The 22,206-nt window shown below is 45.0% G+C and overlaps 1 protein-coding gene across 9 annotated transcripts in view; it reads left to right on the top strand.

The window, feature by feature from the left end:
* The first annotated feature begins 2,552 nt into the window (after positions 1-2,552).
* Positions 2,553-22,206, top strand: part of CLEC16A (C-type lectin domain containing 16A) — a 293,814-nt gene continuing 274,160 nt past the window's right edge. For 2 of the 9 annotated variants that reach the window (XM_073647727.1, XM_073647728.1), the window contains exons 1-4: positions 2,555-2,789; positions 15,493-15,621; positions 16,108-16,241; positions 19,357-19,505. In XM_073647727.1, coding sequence (XP_073503828.1) covers positions 2,713-2,789; positions 15,493-15,621; positions 16,108-16,241; positions 19,357-19,505 — 489 coding nt within the window. In that variant the 5' untranslated portion in view covers positions 2,555-2,712. Of the gene's footprint in view, positions 2,790-15,492; positions 15,622-16,107; positions 16,242-19,356; positions 19,506-22,206 lie in introns of all 9 variants that reach the window. The other 7 variants (XM_073647729.1, XM_073647730.1, XM_073647733.1 and 4 more) reach the window with 5 other exon arrangements.

Here is a 22,206-nt window from a genome sequence, read left to right as displayed (position 1 = left end):
GACCCCTGTGGTTGTCATGTCCAGATTGCTATGAGTGCCACCTTGTGGTCGGCGCTCATAGCAAGTGAGCAAACCTGCTACATACAGGCAATCTGTTCATCACCTGTATGTAGCAGAGCCGATCAGGCAAGTGCTGCTTCTAGTCCCCCATGGAGACTATAGAAGCAAGCAAAAAGTAAAAAAAAAAATGTTTTTAAAAATCTTAAATATATAAAAGTTTAAATGACCCCCTTTCACCCCATTCAAAAGAAAATAAAAACCTACATACACATATTTGGTATTGCCGCGTTCAGAATCGCCTGATCTATCAATATAAAAAAATAATTAATCCGATAAGTAAACGGCGTAACAAGAAAAAAAACTAAACACCAGAATTACGTTTTTTTGGTAGTCGCAACATTGCAATAAAATGCAATAATAAGCGATCAAAACATTGTATCTACCCCAAAATAGTATCAATAAAAACGTCATCTCGGGGCACAAAAAATAAGCCCTCACCCGGCTCCAGATCCCGAAAACTAGTGACTTTTTTTTTTTTTTTTAGCAAACTTTGTTTTTTTTTTTCACCACTTAAATAAAAAAGAACCTTTACATGTTTGGTGTCTACGAACTCGCAATGACCTGGAGAATAATAATGGCTGGTCAGTGAACGTGGTAAAAAAAACAACCCAAAAAACAACTGTGGAATTGCACTTTTTTTTGCAATTTCAACGCACTTGGGATATTTTTTCCCGTTTTCCAGTACACGATATGGTAAAACCAGTGATGTCGTTCAAAAGTACAACTTGTCCCGCAAAAAATAAGCCATCACATGGCCATATTGACCAAAAAATAAAAAAGTTATGGCTCTGGGAACAAGTGGAGCAAAAAAAGAAACCGCAAAATGGCGGTTAAAGGGGTTAAAAACCGCTGGAGTGGTGTTTTATGTAATACTCTTTAATAGGTAACTGTCTGCCGGACACCTGTGTAATGAATTAGACTTACCTGTGGTTGAGTTCTTGTTAACTGGAATTGTTTAGGCTAAACTTTAGCTTTGCTCTTAAGGCTTTCATTGGGGTGTACTCATTTTTGCAACATGGTCTAGAATTACTTTGTTAAAAAAATGACTTTGTGGGGGTGGGCAAAATAACAAATTTAGGTGGCAATGAATGACCCACATTTGTGTAACTATTTTGTAGTCTAGTATCCCATAGAAAATGATAATTCTGAAAGGAAACAAGGTTTTCTGACAACTCTGTCCGGGTGTACTCATTTATGCTGAGTACTGTATATACCCACACAACTCAACACTGAAATTGCAACACCAAGTAGGAAAAGTCTTGGAATTATGGCGATCACAGGAGGGATAGACATGTTAATGATATGTAAATGATGAAAAATAGAAACAAAATTTTCAAATCATCTGTTTATTGAGTAGTGAGTATGAGCGCCAAGTGCAGAAATCAACGCAGTTACACAGTTATTGATGGTTGTCTGAGGAATATTCTGCTGTGCTGAATGCACTTGGGCAAATCATCAAGATCCACTGCTGGCAGCTCCCTTTGCAATTTCTGACTAATGACATCCCATATGTGCTCGATTGGAGACAAGTCTGGAGACGCTGCAGGCCATATCCCTTGTATAGACCACACAAGCTGCTCACAGTAGCACCAACAACATGCGGCCTGGTGGTGTCCTCTAGAGAAATGGCTCCTGGGACTTCCTGTGCTACATAAACAATCGGATTGCACTCATCCGATTTATACATAAGTGTGAGCGAACCCTAAGGCCAGCCATGGGACGGGAGGTTGATAATGGGAACAAATAGTGCATGCTCACCCTCTGGCCCAACCACCTCTGCCAGACTGGATCCACCAGTCACCTGTAATCTCTTCTGGTCCAGCATCCATTATGTGGGTGCAGAAACACCCCAGTGATACATCAACCACGGGTCTAAAGACGGGTGGACGGCATTCTCTGCGACACAGATTAATTCCAGTAATTGTGGACTTAAAGGGGTTCTCTGATACCTGCAGGACGCGTGATAAGGTGTTGATGGGTGGGGGTGCGACCACTAGGACCCGCACCCCTTGATCGGCAGTGTGCATGCTCCTCTGTCGCCCCATTATCGGGCTGGTGAGCCACTTTTTCTGGCAGACCCATAGAGAATAAATGGCGTGGTGGTCAGGTGTCCCATCCTTGTGGGTCCCAGCGGTCAGACGCCCACCTCACTTCCTGTGGATAGGTTACTACTTGTTTTCACCAGACTACCCCTTTAAGTAACACCCATCATTTCTACAGCTAATAATCTAGGAACACTGCTTCTGTTTTCTGCACAATGCAGAAATACCAAGACGATTAGATCGCAAGCCACACATCGCACACGATGACATTGTAGGTGTAGATCGTACGATCTGTGTCCGGGCTGAGCGTCCAGTCGCCGCACAGCCACAAGCAGCGGATAGGAAGGAAACTTCTACTTCCCGGCCACAGCTGTCACTGTGTCGTCACAATAGTCATTCCGTGCCGCTATGCATGCCGGGATTCGTAGTTGTGTGGGCGCACTGGTCCGTCACACTACAGTGGCGTGAAACTACATTTCCCAGCAGCGCTCACTGCTCGGTGCTCGTCGTGGTTTATCTGCTCTCTCCCCGGCAGAGGGGGGCTGTGGCAGGGAAGAGTGTCACCTACATCGATTTAGGAGGATGAACTAACCGGGGCGACGAGTCAATAATGTTCGGGAGGTCGAAGAGCTGGGTGAGCGGCTCCGGACGGTCCTCCTCCGGTGTGCATTCCCTGGACCGGCTGAAGTAAGTGCGCGCCGAGGTCACAGCTCACGGCAGCTCACCACGTACTTGTCAGGGCTCCCTCCTGTCCCAGAATCCTCCCTGACCACCTGGGTGACATCACAGCTGTGAGCCCAGGTGGTCGCCAGTTGCCATGTCAGCAGGTCACATCACTAGTGGGAGCAGAAGCTGTGGACACTACAGGGGTCTCCCAGCCGTCAGTGTGCAGCACTCCATGTCTCAGTGGTAGAGCCTCCAAATGTCAGACTTATAGTGCCACCTGTGTCTTTGTAATGCTGCGTCCATGGGTCACAACACGGGCAGTGTGCCACCATGAGGCCGCCGCCGTGGGCAGTGTGAGACCGCCGCCTGTGTGAGGCCGCGGGCAGTGTGCCACCATGAGACCGTGGACAGTGTGCCACTGAGGTACAGCGGGCAGTGTGCCACCATGAGACTGCGGGCAGTGTGCCACCGCAAGGCCATGGGCAGTGTGCCACTGAGGTACAGCGGGCAGTGTGCCACCATGAGACCACGGGCAGTGTGCCACCGTGAGACCACGGGCAGTGTGCCACCGCAAGGCCACGGGCAGTGTGCCACTGAGGTACAGCGGGCAGTGTGCCTCCATGAGACCATGGGCAGTGTGCCACTGAGGTACCGCGGGCAGTGTGCCACCATGAGACCGCGGGCAGTGTGCCACCGCAAGGCCATGGGCAGTGTGCCACTGAGGTACAGTGGGCAGTGTGCCACCATGAGACCACGGGCAATGTGCCACTGAGGTACAGCGGGCAGTGTGCCACCGCAAGGCCGCGGGCAGTGTGCCACTGAGGTACAGCGGGCAGTGTGCCACCGCGAGGCCATGGGCTGTGTGCCGCTGTGAGGCCATGCATACTTCCCTACAGCAAAGATCCTAGGGGACAATGGAACCGTAATCCATAGTTTCCTATTCAGGATCTGTGTGAAATATTAAAGGGATTCTCCAGTGTAAGGACTCGCTCACAGTGGCATATAACTCAGACGAGTGCAGTGCGAGAAAAAAAGGGATTGCGCTCTGACTTATGTTATTCAATGAGACAGTGCAGATCTGTGTATTTTCTCGGCTGTATTCGGCATGCTGCGATTTCATTCCGAAATCTGATGGGTGTGAGAAAAGAATCCCATGTCATACAGACCATCAGTGGCATCTGATTTTTACTGATACATTACAATTCTGTAAGATGAGAAACAGTAAATGGTCCTGTAAATGATTAATAGCTGCTGAGTGAAAAATGGATTGTATACGGACAGCACACGGATGACGGGTGAGAAAAATATCGTCCCACTGTCCTGGATGTGAATGGGACTGATTATTTATATGTATGAGCGAGCCCTAAGGCCATGGCCCCACTATCAGTATTGGGTCAGTATTCGGTCAGTATTTTTTTCTCAGCAGTGGGAGCCAAAACCAGGTGAGGAACAATCAGAGAAAAGGTATAATAGAAACAAGTCACCAATTCTGCATTTATTACCCACTCCTGAGAAAACATACTGATAGTGGCCTAAAGGTAATTTACTGAGTGGTGTCTACCGCTGACACCTGACCAGTAGGGAGCTTAGAGAGCTGTTCTCCCCGTTAGATGAGAGCATTGGCGCCTATGCCTGATCGCTGCTCCATTCATTCTCTATGGGGCTGCCACAGATCAGCGCTCCATTGGGAATCAGTGGAGCAGTGGTCGGGCACGTGTACTGCCGCTCTGTTTAAACGGGGATAAAAGTTCCCCTCTGCCTATTCGTGCAGCTCCCAGCTGTCAGACCGCCGGCGATCAGTGAATTATCTACTATTCTGTAGATAGGTGACAGCTTGTTTTCTCCAAACAGCCGCTTTAGGACACTGTGCACATTGGATTAAAGTCAGCCATTACCCGCATGCCATTGTATACATATGGGGGGCTCCCGAGTCCACCCTGCAGATGAAGACATGAGAGCAAAGGGTCTGGAATGCTGAGTTACAAGGTTCTCCCGGAGATACCTCTTGTTCTGAAATATTCCTAGTAACATTCGCTTAATCTGGCATTAATAGATTATGAAATATTCTGTCCTGGTATTTAACAAGATTAGATAACCTTCAGGACGACCGCCGATAATAAAGTGATAACACATAATCTGCAGCTGTAATTTGTTCTCGTCTTCTGCTTCTTGTCCGCTGACTCTTCACATTACACGACCTATTACACGACCTTTGTTTCTATTGTTTCAATCCATCTAAGAAAAAAGTATCAATTTTGCAAATAATCTTGATTCAAAAGTTTTCCGTCTACAGCTCCTATACTGGTCTATATGTTTCCATAGTTACAGACAACAAACTAACAGTGTAGTCGGGTCCTGTAGTCATGTTGCTGTATATCTGTGCTAATTTACTGAGTGTATATAGGAAAAGTGATCAGACTACGCAAGGTTTATTTGTTGTCTGTTTCCATGGCAACATATAGGAATTTATAGATGTTTTAAACAGTACACAATAGGATATTTTAATTAACTTTTTCTTTTTTCTTTATATGCATTGGAACAATTTAAAAAAAATAAAAAAAAATAATATATATATATATATATATATTTTCAGTCGGGTCTGATCCACCCTAAGGCAGATTCAGTACTGTATTGTGACTTTGGATGGGAACAGAGTCCGGGGTAATTTTAGGCTCTGTTCACATCTCTGTTGTGTTTTTTTGTCATTCGTGGGTCCATCGTGCAACAGACTCTGGCTGTGACTGACAACAGACCCCATTGACTATGAGGTCTTTCGGATTTCATTGAAGTGTCCATTGTTTTGGCAGGAGAAATGTAACTATACTTAACTCTATATCTCCCACCCCCCCCTAATGATGGACTTGGCGCCGGTGCCTCTTCCGCACATGAGTTCAGGGCTTTTGACGCATTTTCACATCTGTAATGCTGACAGGAGTCTTCACACGTGTAGGATTCTGTACAATGAGCAGGGTTTTTATCAGTTCTTACATTTTCCAGTCTTGAGGTTTAAACATTTTAAAGGGATTGTCCACTCCCTGTAGTTAGTGGATCTTGTAAAGTAGTTACTTACCCTCTGATATTACTCTGTGCTTGTTAAAATAAGTAGGTTTCCTTGTAATCTACAGATGGCAGAAGTCATCCTGAGTAAGGGCTGCGTTTAGCAGTATTTCTCCACTGCCGTCGCTCTGATCAGTCCGTGTCTCCAGAGGGGCTCAGGGCCAATTTACTTATTGCTTTATCTCTTATGTGTGGGAGGAAACTCACATAAACACAGTGAGAACATACAAACTCCTTGCAGCTGTTGTCCTTGGTCAGGATCAAATCTAGGACCCCAGCGCTGCAAAACAGTGCTAACCACTGAGCCGTCTTGTATTTTTTAGCCTTAGTGATGAAAACAGATCAAGGTTTGTATTTTTTAATATAAGTGACAAATATTTTTTTTTGTTTAAAAGGGGGCGTCCGGCCTTAGGCTACACTCTATGTGACTGCAGACTTGTGAAACCTCAAGTGGTATGCACTGCACGTTGTGAGGATTCTCCAGTGCCGGTAGCAAATGGTCATGTGACCACTAGTATGCTATCTGCATACTTCCAGCCACATTCCTACTAGACATGTCCGGACTCGCTCAATACACTTGTATTGAGCGAGGCCGCACACTTCTAGTCGGCATGTGACCACATGTATGCAAATTGCAAACTTGCGGACACGTTGCCAGTGCTGTCACCAGACAATCCTCACAGTGAGCGCACATAGGATGACTGCAGACTTGTAGCCTAAAGCCACGGCCCCACTATCAGTATTCTGTCAGTATTTTTCTCAGGCGTGGGTGATAAATGCAGAATTCGTGACTTGTTTCTATTATATCTTTTCTCTGATTGTTCCTCACCTGGTTTTGGCTCCCACTCCTGAGAAAAAATACTGACCGAATACTGATAGTGGGGCCGTGGCCTAAAGCCGGACAACCCCTTTAACCTGCGGAAGCTGAATACAGGCATATTGATTCTGACAGATGATGGTTTGCTACAATTGTATCAATACAAAAAGAAAATAAAAATAAATACTCTGTAAGCTAAGGTCAGGACTCCAGACTGATATATTTTACCTACAACAATACATTGTAGCAAACCCCCAGAAGAGCGCTTGGTGTAGACTGAAAACTATTGTAGCAAATCTCAGCTGTGAGAAGTTATTGGTTTTTAGAAATCATGTTCACGTTTTGCTCTCCACCTGTCCAGGTTATTGAGTCTCTTGTTTTGGAGCATTCTTAACATCTTTCCTTCATTTATCATTCAGCCTAATTATCATTTACCATGAAGCCATTTCTGTGAGTCACAGTCTATAGTCGGCGATGCCCTGACACGTCACTGCCAGAACCTTACTGTGCCGTGAAGCAGCCGTCTAAGGGAATGCAAACACCCGAGGACCTCGGAAAATCCAACACTGCACCACCTGAGGAAAGAGCCGCAGCAGTGATGATGGATTGGACCGCCTCGTTACCGGGATTTTTTATCTATAGGTCCTTGAAATCTGCGGTTCAGACGTCTGTGTCCTCTCTTGTACTAGAAAATTAACAAGCCGTTTTCCTAAATTTGTAGTCCGCGTGTCCATTTATATCATCTGTGCGGCATCCTTTTTTCTCGTATCCCAGAAAAAAATATAAAAAAATCCAAAGTTCCTCCAATCTATTAAACAGTTAAAAACGGACAGCACTGGGATGCCATCCGTCCGCTGTCCACTTCTGCACGGATTCATTGATTTGATTGTGCCGGTTTGATCCGTGACTCTGATCAAAATCTGACGCATTTCCGTTTTCTGTTGACTTTCTATATCTAACATCGTGGCCATGTGACCAGCCCCATAGACTATAATGGGCACTGATCTATCCATGGAAAACATGGCTAGAAAACACACACACGTCTGAAAGCGCCTTCTGTGAGCTGGAGTAAGGCTTTTCTGGATGTCTCTGATGATATCTTTACATGTTATGTACATGGAAATGAGGCAGAAGAATAATTTTCCATCACAGCCGGGTCATATAGTTATGGTAGTCATTAAAGATATAACATAAAGGAAAACAACAACAACAACAGCAATGTAAGAAAAAAGCACAATGTTGGCTACACTTCAGTAGGACTGATATAATACGCAGCATTTTAATAAATAATCCCACTTTTTAACCATTTTTATTTCGATTTTTTTTTTTTTTTCTCTTTCAATAAATTGGCAATCAAATATTATATCATCAAATTGGAGCAGATTATTATCAACTAGATGGTGGCCCGATTCGAACGCATCGGGTATTCTAGAATAGGTATGCGGCCGATGGGCGCAATTAGTAGAGCGGCGTTTAAATTTGGCGCCAAAATCGCTGATTGGTCGAGGCCGCCGGCCGCGACCAATCAGCGATTTTGGCGCCAAATTTAAACAACGCTCTGCTGATTGGTCACGGCCGTCAGACGCGACTAATCAGCGACTTTGGGGCCAAATTTAAACCCCGCTCTGCATCGCTCTGCTGATTGGTCACGGCCGTCAGACGCGACTAATCAGCGACTTTGGGGCCAAATTTAAACCCCGCTCTGCATCGCTCTGCTGATTGGTCGAGGCCGGCGACCGCGACCAATCAGCAGAGCGATGCAGAGCGGGGTTTAAATTTGGCCCCAAAGTCGCTGATTAGTCGCGTCTGACGGCAGCGACCAATCAGCAGAGCGTTGTTTAAATTTTGCGCCAATACTGCTGATGGATCTCGGCCAGCGACCACGATCAATCAGCAGAGCGTTGTTTAAATTTGGCGCCAAGCTTGCTGATTGGTCGCGGCTGGCGTCCGCGACCAATTAGCACAACAGTGTTTAAATGTGGCAGCAAGATCGGTGATTGGTCGCGGCCGCTATTTAAATGTGGCGCCCAAATCGGTGATTGGTCGCGGGCAGCGGCCGCGACCAATCAGCAGAGCGGTGTTTAACTTTAGCGCCAAGATCACTGATTGGTCGCGCTCTCTGCACGCGACCAATCAGCGAATCGTATTGGTGAGGAGTGGGGAGCGGAATCTTATTAGTGAGGACCGGGGAGCGCCGCTGCCTGTGCGGCTACTTCCGCTGCGAGAACCTGGGACATGAGCGGGCGCTTGCAGCAGAAGTATCCTGACCCGCAGCGCCGCTCCCCGGTCCTCCCTTCCGCATGGATGTCAGCGACGCCGGCGGTCCTTCCGCTGCTACCGGCCGGGACATGAGCGCCTCGCGCCGCTCATCTCCCGGCTGCATCTCCGTCCCGCAGATGGGTCTGGCGGTCGGGGTCCTTCTGCTGGTACCGGCTGGGAGATGAGCGCCTCGCGGCGCTCATCTCCCGGCTGCAACGCCGCTGAGCTCTGTCCCGCAGATGAGCCGCTAACGGCCGTCATCTTTTTTCTGAAATCCCGCGGTGCTGATTGGCCGCTGCCAGACCAATGAGCGACGCGGGATTTCCTAGACAGACAGACAGACAGACTGGATAAGACAATTATATAGTAGATAGCTACAAAGCCGGTTCATTAGCAAACATATAAGCTATCCATACACAGTCTTTGTATTGTGCATATATTAAAGGTGTTGTCCACTACTCGGACAACCTTTTCTTAAAGGGAACCTGTCACTTGAAAAAAACGCATTAACCTGCACATATGGGGTTAGTCTGTTGGTTTACAGCGTTTTGAACCTGCCTGGCGCCCGCACTTTATTCCCCCTGGCCAGCGTTCAAGGTTCAGTCACCGTTCTGTGTATAGAGAGCGGCAGCTGTAACAGCGCCTCCAGCACTGACTGACAGCTGGGTGTAATGCTGAGCCTGCTGTCAGTCAGTGTCGGGGTGCAGTTACCCATGCTGGCGCCACCCCGTAACTGAAACCCGATCGCTGCAGGGGGGGAATAAAGCGGGACACTAAGTGCGGGCACCGGGCAGGTTCAGAACGCTGCTAACCTGCAGATTAACCCCAGCTCTGTAGGTTAATAGCGTTTTTTCAGGTGACAGGTTCCCTTTAATTACAATATTTCCCACACATAGAGTAAAAACACTTTAGGCCTCATTCAGATGTCCAATTTTTTTGCATATGAGAAAATAGGACCAATTATTCTGATCAGATTCTGATTCTGGTTAAAATGTCATCTGAATTTATCGTATGTGGAGAAATGGAAAAAATAAAATTAAAAATTTCTCCTCCCTGACAGTCCGTGAAAATCGGACCACACCTGGATAACATCCGAGTGCACTCCGATTTTTTTTTTTCATGGACCCATAGACTTGCATTGCTGATTTTGATCTAAACCTTGGATCAAATGGGACAAGTCTTCGCAATTTTCACGGACATGCAGATTGCCCCATAGACTACCACAGGTACGAGTGCTATCCGTGAATATCAGATGTGTGAATGAGTTCTCATACTCACCGCCGGTGCCATAACAGCAATATCGGCTCCGGGGCTCACATGATGGTATGTCACATGAGTCCAGTAGCCAATTAGAGGCCACTAATGGGCCTCTTCACTCTCACTTATTTCAGACAAAACTGACATCCAGAGGGGGTCAGAGAGCAGCAGCAGCTCTCACTTCTTCTGGATGTCCGTTTTGTCTGAAGGAAGTGAGAGTGAGGCAGCCTCTGATTGTCTGCAGGGCTCATGTGACATGACAATGTCACATGAGCCCCGGGAGACCCAGTGCCAATACTCTACTTGGGAGAATATTGTAATTAAGAAGGGGTTGTCTGCTTATTAGACAACCCCTTTAAATATTGATGGTGTATAATTAGAATAAGTCATAGAGATAAAATCAGTGGGCTTTCGATACCCGGCACCTCCATTGATCAGCTGTTTGTGGCATGCCGCCGTATGGTTTGTAATGATAATTCTCAGGTTCTGCTATTCACTCACCACCACCAATCAGATATTGATGACCACTCCAGAATTTTTTTTCTATTACCCCTTTGTTACCAGTCAGAAGTGGGTGTTTAATGAGTGCATTAAAACCCTTAGCTGTCTTCTGCTGTTCCCAGCGCTGCACCGGTCTTCTCCTGCACCATCTGACCACAGATGCCAGCTCACACTGAAGACCGTTGTCACTTTCTTCATGTAAGCCTATGAGAGCCTTGTTTTGAATCCCATAGACTTACATTGAGAAATGGACCGCCTGTGCAGACAGATACACTGTGTGACCCGGCTGGTCACAATGGAGAGACACGGAGCAGAGCTGGGAACTGCAGAAGATGGCGAGTAAGTAAGTATATTAATGCACTCATTACACACACTGATTACTGATTGCTAACAGAGGGGGCAATACAAAAACAGCCATAGTGCTCCTTTATAGATAGGCTATCAATATCTGAGAAGTGGACAACCCCTTTAAGATATTTAGAAATCACATTTTTATGTAGATATTTGCATTAATAACAGTGGTGTCCTCACAGCATTTCTAGCACATTTTTTGCCATGCTTTCTTTGTGCTTTTTAGGTAAAAAAAAGACAATTTTTTTATAATTATTTGGCTAAAAAAACAGCTGATACGCTGTGGACAGCAACATCTCTTTGCGTTTCTTTCTAACATTGTGTGAAACTAGTCCAGTATCTGACATGAGTTTTTTGTATCTAAGGGCTCGTTGAGACGAGTATATTATATGGACGTCTGGTGTCCTAGTAAGAATCAGACAGCACAGTGGCCAATGTAATCCAATAGGACTTCTCGCATGGACCAAGGGAGGGCTTACTGGAGTCAGACTGTTCTGATTCATGAAGGGCGTGTGACTAGTGGGATGCACCTCCGAGCGCCAGAGCAGAAATCTCACTCCAGTCAACTCTTGATGTATAAAACGGGTGCAATACAGATGTAAAATACCGACCCGTGCCTGGCACACAGATCACAGTATGGTTGAAAATTGAGTTTTCTAGATGAAACTCGATTTTTTTTTTTTTTTTTTTTTTTTTTTTTTTATACACTCATCTGACCCAGGACGTAACCTAAAAACCATTCAGCATACATATATGTCACTTGCTTTCTTGCTCTTATCCTGCACCATTCTACACATACACCAGAGAAAGCCAGAAGACAGAAGCGGTTTATAATCACTCTGTGTTCTCTTCCAGCTACATACTGCTCAATGAGAACAATGTAGTGAATCGAGGCTGTGAGACAGCTTCTGGTTGGGTATTGTTATATTTCCCCAAGGACTGTCGTAATTCCTGTTTTTGGGCCTGAATTTTGGTGGCAGGTTTTGTAGTAGGGCCTCTGTTTCCCTTCCTGGTCTGGTTTTCTCTATAGATCATGGTTTGTCCAGGTTTTGGGCTTAGAAAGGCGTGCACATTTTAGTTAGAGAACTACTGAAGAGGCAGAAGGTGTATATCCAAGATTATCCCGTGATTAAGGACTGCTAGTATCCAGTTGGTGGTAGGTGGCATGGGTGCTTTGTGGTTTGCCACCTATGTAGTCACAGAAGCTGATATCTAGTTAGTGCTCATTCGAACCGGTGTTGTTTTGTGCCGGGATGTAAAGGCTTTACATTTAATTTGCACGCCAACAATAAAGACCAGTAGAAGCCTTGTTTGAACCCAACTTCTGTGTCACTGTCTCTGACTGCATTGATCTCATTTTGCCTACTGCTACAGAGCTAATCCTCCACAAGGCAGGGAGAAAGTTGTAGTCTCTACAAAATCTTAAGATCATGCCCTCGCTGGGTCTTTAATGACCTAATTGGTGATATATTCTATTAAGTATATATAAAAGAAATACAAGTAATGAAAAAGAAAAAAGAACACAACAGCAGCTGTAGCGGCCCTGTAAACCAATCCAAATGTATCCAAGTGACTGAAAAAAAGAAAGGATCCTATTCTAAGACCTTATTTTCCTGAGAATTTCCAAATGAAAAAGTTAAAGGGATTAACCAGGACTTTTTTTGTTAGTTCTTAGGCACATTGTAAAAAAAAAATAACAGGCAGGTAGTTGCCAACAGCCTGCCTGTTCTGCCCTGTGCAGACCTCTGCTGGCACAAAGCGGTCACAGAGCGCTCGTGCCCGTGATTCGGCGGCTTCCGCTGACATCGTGTCGACAGGGCAGCAGCTTCTCTTCTGTTCTGTTCACAGGGAGTGATTGTTGATGTCATGCTGATTGATAGCCGGTTCCCCGCTGTCTAGCTGCGGAGAGCCGGCTGTAAACCAGCCCTGTCGACAAAGCAGCCTGGAAGAAGAGCTACTCTGTTGATGTAGAGCAGCTGAATCACCGGCAGGAGCTGTCAATGACCGCTCTGTGCAAGATACTACCTATTAGTTCTTAGGCACATAGTAATAAAATAGTAATGGATAAACCCTTTAAAAGCTGCAAATTAAAAAACACATATATTTTACTTTTCTATATACATTAACCACTTACCTCCAAAGCCAGTTTTTATCTTCCTGACAGAGCCCTGTTTTTTTCAAATCTGACGTCATTTTATGTGATAGCAACTTCAGAAGGCTTCTTCCAATCCTAATGATTCTCAGATTTGACTTTTTTTGTGACGTCTTGTACTTTATGCTAGTGTTCGATTTAAGTCCATAAGATTTGCGTTTAGAAAAATATCCGATATTTGGTGACAATTATTTAAACTTTGATTTTTTTATGCCGTTTTAAGTGATACCACAAAAAAAAGTCAAGAAATAACTTTTCCTATACATCTGCATATTTTTTCAAACTTCCTTTTATTTTTTTTAATGATGTTAGAAGGGTTAAAAGTTTAGCAGCAATTTTTCAGATTTTTTAATCAAAATGTTCTAAATCAATTTTTTACAAACCTATTCTGTTTTGCAGTGACTTTGACTGGGTCTAATATATAGGAGAAAATCCCCCAAAATGATACCATTTAATATACTGCTTTCAAGTTTGTTAACTCTTTTAGGTGCTTTACATGAATTATTGCAAAGTGTAATGTAAAAATGAAAAATTATATTATTTCAACTGAAATGTTGCTTAAAGGGGTTGTCCACTACTAGGACAACCCCTTCTTGATCTAAATGTTTGGCCCCAATTAAATAAAAATACATTCACCTCCTGTGTTGGCGCTGTTCCAGCGGTGCTGGCACTTGCGGTCCCGGGGCCTTCATGCAGTTGTTGTGACTCGTGAGCCCGGTGCCCAATCAGTGCTGGCGTCACTGTCTCTGCCTTCAGACGTTTTGAACTTGAAGTAGTCCGGGCTGCCGCTGATCTGACTTTCCTCTTCATGTTCAATTTTGAAGATGGGGACAGTGAGGCCAGCATTGATTGGGCTCTGGGCACCACGTGTCATTCCACCGCACGGGAGCCCCGGCACCCCAGGTGCCGACACCGCTGGAACGGTGGCAGCACGGGGGGGTGAGTATAAGCTTTTTTATTTTATCGGGGTCAAACATTTTGATCAAGAAGGGGTGATCATGGAGCTCAAGCGTTACTTGTTTCACTGCACGTTTTTTTGATGTGGTCTGTGGTCATAAATCAGCTGGGAAAAACTCGGTGCAACACTTTGGCTACAGAAGGCAAACCATGCAACATTTTTCATGAAACCCAATTACAAAAATGATTTTTAGACAAAAATACATGCACTTAGGTAAGAAAAGGTGGACCACCCGTTTTAAAGAGTTTTTCTGCCCTAGCGCCAACTTTTGGCAAGCTTACTGAATACTTAACAGTGTGTGATATATTTGGCTCTGCATCCAGTTTGAGCGGACGTAACTGCCAGTATGATCTCTCCATCCTTGCCGTCCCATGATGACCAGTTTCTTTTCCACTTCTCTCAATAGAACATTGAGAGAAGTAGGTGAGAAGTTAGTGGGCGTGTGACTGCGAGTATATCTGCACACTGTCGTATTCACTGTGCACCCTGCTTGCCGAATGTTTGCCCTGGGGTCTGCAAGACAGGCTAACAATTGCGTTTTTTGAAACAAAAAAATTACTCTAATGATTTAGGAAGCCTCCAGAAAAAGGGCTTGGTAAACCACTACCTACGCAAAATTGTTAAAATGTGCCTGGTTATTTAGGACCACTCTGGACATTGGGGTCTCCTGCCACCGCTCTCTTCTGCTACCAGTGATGTTATGACCCCGCACCTGCTGAGACGGGTGCATGATCGACAGGTATTACACACGCGTTTTATTCTGTGCATTACACCTGCCCAATGTGCAAGTTAGTGCAGATTTTAATGTCATCTGCACCTCTCACTGCCAATGCAAAAGTGAGCGGCACAAGATTACCCCTTTAAGTAGGTAAAGAGGACTATGCACAGTGCGCACAAAGAGTTGCGAATCATAGGTGTGGGCGGGGTTATACAGTCCTCAGTATTCAGAGAACTGCTAGATCTGCAGCAGAGAAAACAGGGATTGTATCAAGATGAAAGCAAGCATCCCAGTAAGTGATACAATGCTGGAATTGGGGTCTCTGCCTGTTCATCATGCTGGCTACAGATTCCTTTTTTTTTTTTTAAAGGCGAATGTAGTATATATCTCCTGGTATATACTTTCTTTTGCTGTAGGCTTCTGCTTGAGATAATGCAGCAGTCTGTGATTCCATACATTGTACAGGAAAAAAGGTACTGAGCTACCCGCCTTACCGAGGCTATGAGGACTCTCATTATGTCCCTGCAGGTGACTGGAGGCCGTGGACTGTGCATACACAATGCACAGAGGCCATAACACATGGAGATACTAGAGATGACCGTTCTGTGTCTGATGATTCACATCTTACCATCTGTCTTATTTTTTGTTTTCTAGGTATATGTATCATGTGTTAACCAAGAACACTACAGTCACCGACCTGAACCGCAATCTACTGGTGGAGACCATCCGTTCCATCACCGAGATCCTTATCTGGGGAGACCAGAATGACAGCTCCGTGTTTGAGTAAGTGCGCCATGGCTGCGGGTGGGCACCACCATCATCGATAACGCTATGGTTTTTTCATGACCAGATTCAATTTATTCATTTTATTTAATATTTTAAAACGGTGGGCTAGTAACGTGGGATTAGCAGTCTCTTTACTGAAGTCATTATTGTTTTCCCAGACTTAATCAGTGGAGTATCCTATTGGCCACACACATTTTTCGCTAATTTTAGTAAACCACTTCCCATTATCTGGGTGTTCTGACTGTCTATATATCAACTATCAATACCTGAGTACCTGGGGTCTGACCACTTGCACTCGCCAATCTAGAGAATAAATGGCGCCATTTGCATTTTTCTATCTTCTCTTTTTCATGGCACATCCTACGAGTTGGCAGCTGTAATCACCAATCCATAGGACATTTCCTAACCCCGCTACGACCTGAGCAGTTTTTCTGCCAGCGTGCACACTACAAGTTACTTATTTGTAAACCTTTTATGTTGCAGCTTCTTTCTGGAGAAAAACATGTTCGTCTTCTTCTTGAACATTCTGCGGCAAAAATCCGGCCGTTACGTGTGCGGGCAGCTTCTTCAGACCCTGAACATGTTGTTTGAGAACATAAATCACGAAACATCTTTATGTAAGCTGCTTTTTTCACAATGAAATATTGTGTATTATGATTGTACTGTCTGCATTTAAAACACGAAAGGCGGAAATATTGGAGGGCATGTCATGGTGAATGCAAAAATATCACTGCTCCAGGGGGTGGTGCGCTCCTGAAGATTGACAGGTCGGACCAGCAGCACGCTCGCACCGTAGACCATAGTGTTTTCCTGCTGCTCCGGCCAATTTCACTCGTCGAATGTTCATGGTCCAAATACAGATCCCAACATCCAAATCGCCTGCGAGTCTCCGGACCAGAACACAACAGTCTTGTAGGCACATATAAGGCTGTTATGTTTGGGTCAAGAGACCCCCACCAGTCCGAACATTGCGGTCTGTAATTTGAATGTCAGATGTGTGAAAGCGGCCTAAGGCTATGTTCACACATGTTTTTTTTGGTGTCAATTTTCTGCAGCAAAACCTGATCTTCAAGGGCATTTTATTCAGGATTTTTCTTGCAGTTTGGTGCTTTTTGATGCATTTTTTTCCACTGTCCTTCTGTCTCTTCTTATGCATGTACATAACGTTCTGGGAAAAAAAAACCTCATTCTATTTTGGCATCAAAAACGCTGATACAAATGTTGATGGTTTTTTTTTTTTTAGTTTTTTTTTTCACCACCCATTACTTCCTATGGGTGAAAAAACGCTGAAAGAAGTGACAAGCTCTATTTTCCAAAGAAAACATGTAATGCACAAAATCCTGAACAAAAAAAAAGTGTGAACAGAGAATTCTGTCTTTTCATAGACTTTGCTGGTACTGCAAAAGGCAGCTGAAAATTTTCATAAAAAACTGCATAAAAAAACGCTGAAAAAAACATGATGTGTGAACATAGCCTAAATGTTTTAATTGCTGTGTGATGACATAATAAGTTACATTGGTGATTTGTCCTTTTTCGTGATGTGACCAATGATCAGTGATTGTCTATGACACTTAAATGTAGCAGGATGTCACATCCTTATTCCTTTGAGACAAATGAGACCCCAGTAACCTGCAACCTTTACTTTGTTTTGCCTTTTTTTCCCCACATTTTAACAATTAAATGACATTTCACTGTTTCCTTGCATAGAGCAATTTTATGTTGTTTTTTTTTTTTCTTATATACTGTATATAATTTTCGTGTCTTATTAGTTAAAAACAGCCAGGATGGGTTTTTATGTCAATTTTTTAATTTCTTAAGTTTTGCATTTTCCTTTTTTATTTTGTTTATGTTTAATCTTCTTTGGATTGAAGGTTCTAAAGCAGTGTTTCCCAAACTCCAGTCCTCAAGGCCCCCAACCCATCATATTTTCAGGATTTCCTTAGTATTGCACAGGTGATGGAAGTATCATCAAGGTATCATAAATTTCCACAAGATCTCAAAGCTGTGCAATACTAAGGGCCCCTTCACACTTAGCGACGCTGCAACGATCCCAACAACGATACGACCTGTCGGGGATCATTGCTGCGTCGCTATGTGGTCGCTGGTGAGCTGTCATACAGGCAGGCTCACCAGCGATCAGGGGAGCAGCGACATCGTGGAAAGAATCTTTCCACGATGTCCTGCTCCTGGTTACCAGCTTGCTGAAGCAGGAGCAGGCTGGTAACCATGGTAAACATCAGGTTACTAGGGGCACACGCTCACCTAGTAACCCGTTGTTTATCATGGTTACCACTCTGCTACAGTGAGCGGGAGGTTACCGCTCACTTTAGCAGGCTCGTAACCATGATAAACAACGGGTTACTAGGTGCGCGTGTGCCCCTAGTAACCCGATGTTTACCATGGTTACCAGCCTGATCGCTGGTCACACACAGCGATGTGTGCTGACCAGCGGGAGGGCAACGACCAAAAAATGGTCTAGGACACTTTGCAGCGATCAGCGACCTCACAGCAGGGGCCTGATCGTTGCAAAGTGTCACACATAGCGACATCGCTGAAGAGGTCGCTGTTGCGTCACCAAAACCGTGACACAGCAGCGATCTCGCTATGTGAGACAGGGGCTTAAGGAAATCCTGAAAACATGATGGGTTGGGGGCCGTGAGGAGCAGTGTTTGGGAAACGCTGGCTAGACCCATAAGCAGCCGCCTCCTGTCAACGCATACCTGCAATCTTGTGACAATGGTGCTCATTGAGTGTTGAGTGGCTGAAATGAGAGAAGATGAGAGTAGTGATAACCAGCTGTCTTCTCTCCAAGGTCCCCCACATTTTCTAACCAACAATTACTGGGACAACCAGGTGAATTGTGTGTGTACTAGACCTGAGCAATCCGATTTGCTTTGCAGCAGTCCAGTCCTCTGTCCTAGCACGGTGGCTCAGTGGTTAGCACTGCAGACTTGCAGCACTGGGGTTCTGGTTTCAAATCTCACCAAGGACAACATCTGCAAGGAGTTTGTATGTTCTCCCCGTGTTTGCGTGAGTTTCCTCCGGGTTCTCCGGTTTCCTCCCACACTCCAAAGACATACTGATAGGGAATCTAGATTGTGAGCCCCAATGGGGACAGTGATGATAATGTCTGTAAAGCGTTGGGGAATTAATGGTGCTAAATTAGTAAGAAAAATAAATAGCCAGTCTATACTTCTGCTTCCGGTATCCTCTGCCCGGCATCCTGGGTGCCAATGGAATTTATTAGAATTTGCAACTTTAAGATGTTGTGATGATGATGATGTTGTGCAAGGCCTAGTTACTAAGACTCACTTGACGTCTCGACATTCTTCACAGGACCTCTTAAGCACCAGAAGCGCCCTTACCCTTGAAAAAAAAAATAAAAATAAAAATTGCATAAAAAGAAGCCAACTAATAGGGTAGTGTAAACTTAGACCAGACAGTCTAAAAATTATCCAAGATGAGCCACTGTGATAATTGTGATGCATTTTAAGATTGTCTAGTCCAAGTCTATGCTGTCTATCAATCAGATGGGGTTAATAAATCTGCTCCTAACTCCACAAAGTGTAGCTCACATTTAATTTCAGCATCACAGAACATTTTTAGACTGAACGCTGAGGACATGGAAGTTGCCAGCACAGCCTTGCTACAGACACGATTCCTCTGCTGTTTAGTGTTATTGACCCTCCAATAAATTGATATTAACTCTTCCCTCTCTCTTTCTGCCACCAGATTATCTGCTGTCTAACAATCATGTGAATTCCATCATTGTCCACAAGTTTGATTTTTCTGACGAGGAGATTATGGGTTATTATATCTGCTTCCTGAAAACACTCTCCGTAAAGCTCAACAGCCATACTGTCCATTTCTTTTACAATGAGGTGAGTAGCACCGCAGTAAATGAACCCCTTTCTACTGCTTAAAGAAAAAGAAGTAGTTCCTGCATGTAAATAATGTTTCATGGTGATTGTACAATAATTATGTAGGAATATTCACCGGCTGGAGCTCCGCGTAACGCAGTAAGAGTTAAACCACACGGCCAACTATGCCCACCCGCCAATGGCCATACCAGTATGCTTCTAGAGGTCTGCCTTGTATTTTTTATTTGTGGACTGCATTTCTATTGTTCGTGTTTTATTAGTAATTACATGGACTTTGTTAGTTGTTACTGCCTGAATTACAACTCGTCACCACAAGAGGGCAGCAAGTTCTTATTTTCCGCATTGTGGACTCAAGAACTCAAATCCCCATCTCTTTGAATTTTATTCAAATCTTGATCTTTACTATTTTTTTTTAATCCAATCTCCTTTAAGAAAAAAAAATCCAGACTATAACCACCACCATCTTGTCATGTGCTGCCCCCATCCTGTCGTGTGCTGCTCCCATCCTGCGCCCCCATCCTGTCGTGTGCTGCTCCCATCCTGCGCCCCCATCCTGTCGTGTGCTGCTGCCATGCTGCGCCCCCATCCTGTCGTGTGCTGCTGCCATGCTGCGCCCCCATCCTGTCGTGTGCTGCTGCCATGCTGCGCCCCCATCCTGTCGTGTGCTGCTGCCATGCTGCGCCCCCATCCTGTTGTGTGCTGCTGCCATGCTGCGCCCCCATCCTGTTGTGTGCTGCTGCCATGCTGCGCCCCCATCCTGTCGTGTGCTGCTGCCATGCTGCGCCCCCATCCTGTCGTGTGCTGCTCCCATCCTGCGCCCCCATCCTGTCGTGTGCTGCTGCCATGCTGCGCCCCCATCCTGTCGTGTGCTGCTGCCATGCTGCGCCCCCATCCTGTCGTGTGCTGCTGCCATGCTGCGCCCCCATCCTGTCGTGTGCTGCTGCCATGCTGTGCTCCCATCCTATTCAGTAGAAAGTGGCTGGATTGCTCCGCTGACGTATTTTGTGCGCGATTGCTCCGCTGACGTATTTTGTGCGCGATTGCTCCGCTGACGTATTTTGTGCGCGATTGCTCCGCTGACGTATTTTGTGCGCGATTGCTCCGCTGACGTATTTTGTGCGCGATTGCTCCGCTGACGTATTTTGTGCGCGATTGCTCCGCTGACGTATTTTGTGCGCGATTGCTCCGCTGACGTATTTTGTGCGCGATTGCTCCGCTGACGTATTTTGTGCGCGATTGCTCTGCTGACGTATTTTGTGCGCGATTGCTCCGCTGACGTATTTTGTGCGGGATTGCTCCACTGACTGTGTTGGAGAACTCTGATGACTGTTCTATATAGTAGATATATATATGTATATTTGTATATAGTATCTTCTTTAGATATATATAGATATACAGTACAGACCAAAAGTTTGGACACACCTTCTCATTTAAAGATTTTTCTGTATTTTCACGACTATGAAAATTGTACATTCACACTGAAGGCATCAAAACTATGAATTAACACATGTGGAATTATATACTTAACAAAAAAGTGTGAAACAACTGAAAATATGTCTTATATTCTAGGTTCTTCAAAGTAGCCACCTTTTGCTTTGATGACTGCTTTGCACACTCTTGGCATTCTCTTGATGAGCTTCAAGAGGTAGTCACCGGAAATGGTTTTCACTTCACAGGTGTGCCCTGTCAGGTTTAATAAGTGGGATTTCTTGCCTTATAAATGGGGTTGAGACCATCAGTTGTGTTGTGCAGAAGTCTGGTGGATACACAGCTGATAGTTCTACTGAATAGACTGTTAGCTACTTTTTTCTTGCCATAATACAAAATCTAAGTAAAGAAAAACGAGTGGCCATCATTATTTTAAGAAATGAAGGTCAGTCAGTCTGAAAAATTGGGCAAACTTTGAAAGTGTCCCCAAGTTCAGTTGCAAAAATCATCAAGCGCTACAAAGAAACTGGCTCACATGAGGACCGCCCCAGGAAAGGAAGACCAAGAGTCACCTCTGCTTCTGAGGATAAGTTTATCCGAGTCACCAGCCTCAGAAATCACAGGTTAACAGCAGCTCAGATTAGAGACCAGGTCAATGCCACACAGAGTTCTAGCAGCAGACACATCTCTTCAACAACTGTTAGGAGGAGACTTTGTGCAGCAGGCCTTCATGGTAAAATAGCTGCTAGGAAACCACTGCTAAGGACAGACAACAAGCAGAAGAGACTTGTTTGGGCTAAAGAACACAAGGAATGGACATTAGACCAGTGGAAATCTGTGCTTTGGTCTGATGAGTCCAAATTTGAGATCTTTGGTTCCAACCACCGTGTCTTTGTGCGACGCAGAAAAGGTGAACGGATGGACTCTACATGCCTGGTTCCCACCGTGAAGCATGGAGGAGGAGGTGTGATGGTGTGGGGGTGCTTTGCTGGTGACACTGTTGGGGATTTATTCAAAATTGAAGGCAAACTGAACCAGCATGGCTACCACAACATCTTGCAGCGGCATGCTATTCCATCCGGTTTGCGTTTAGTTGGACCATCATTTATTTTTCAACAGGACAATGACCCCAAACACACATCCAGGCTGTGTAAGGGCTATTTGACCAAGAAAGAGAGTGATGGGGTGCTACGCCAGATGACCTGGCCTCCACAGTCACCAGACCTGAACCCAATCGAGATGGTTTGGGGTGAGCTGGACCGCAGAGTGAAGG

This window comes from Phyllobates terribilis, unplaced genomic scaffold (genome assembly GCF_046119375.1).
Source record: "Phyllobates terribilis strain yellow unplaced genomic scaffold, ASM4611937v1 Scaffold_9__5_contigs__length_417890890, whole genome shotgun sequence".
NCBI classification, from domain to species: Eukaryota; Metazoa; Chordata; class Amphibia; order Anura; family Dendrobatidae; genus Phyllobates; species Phyllobates terribilis.
This window is presented reverse-complemented; position numbering and strand designations above follow the sequence as displayed.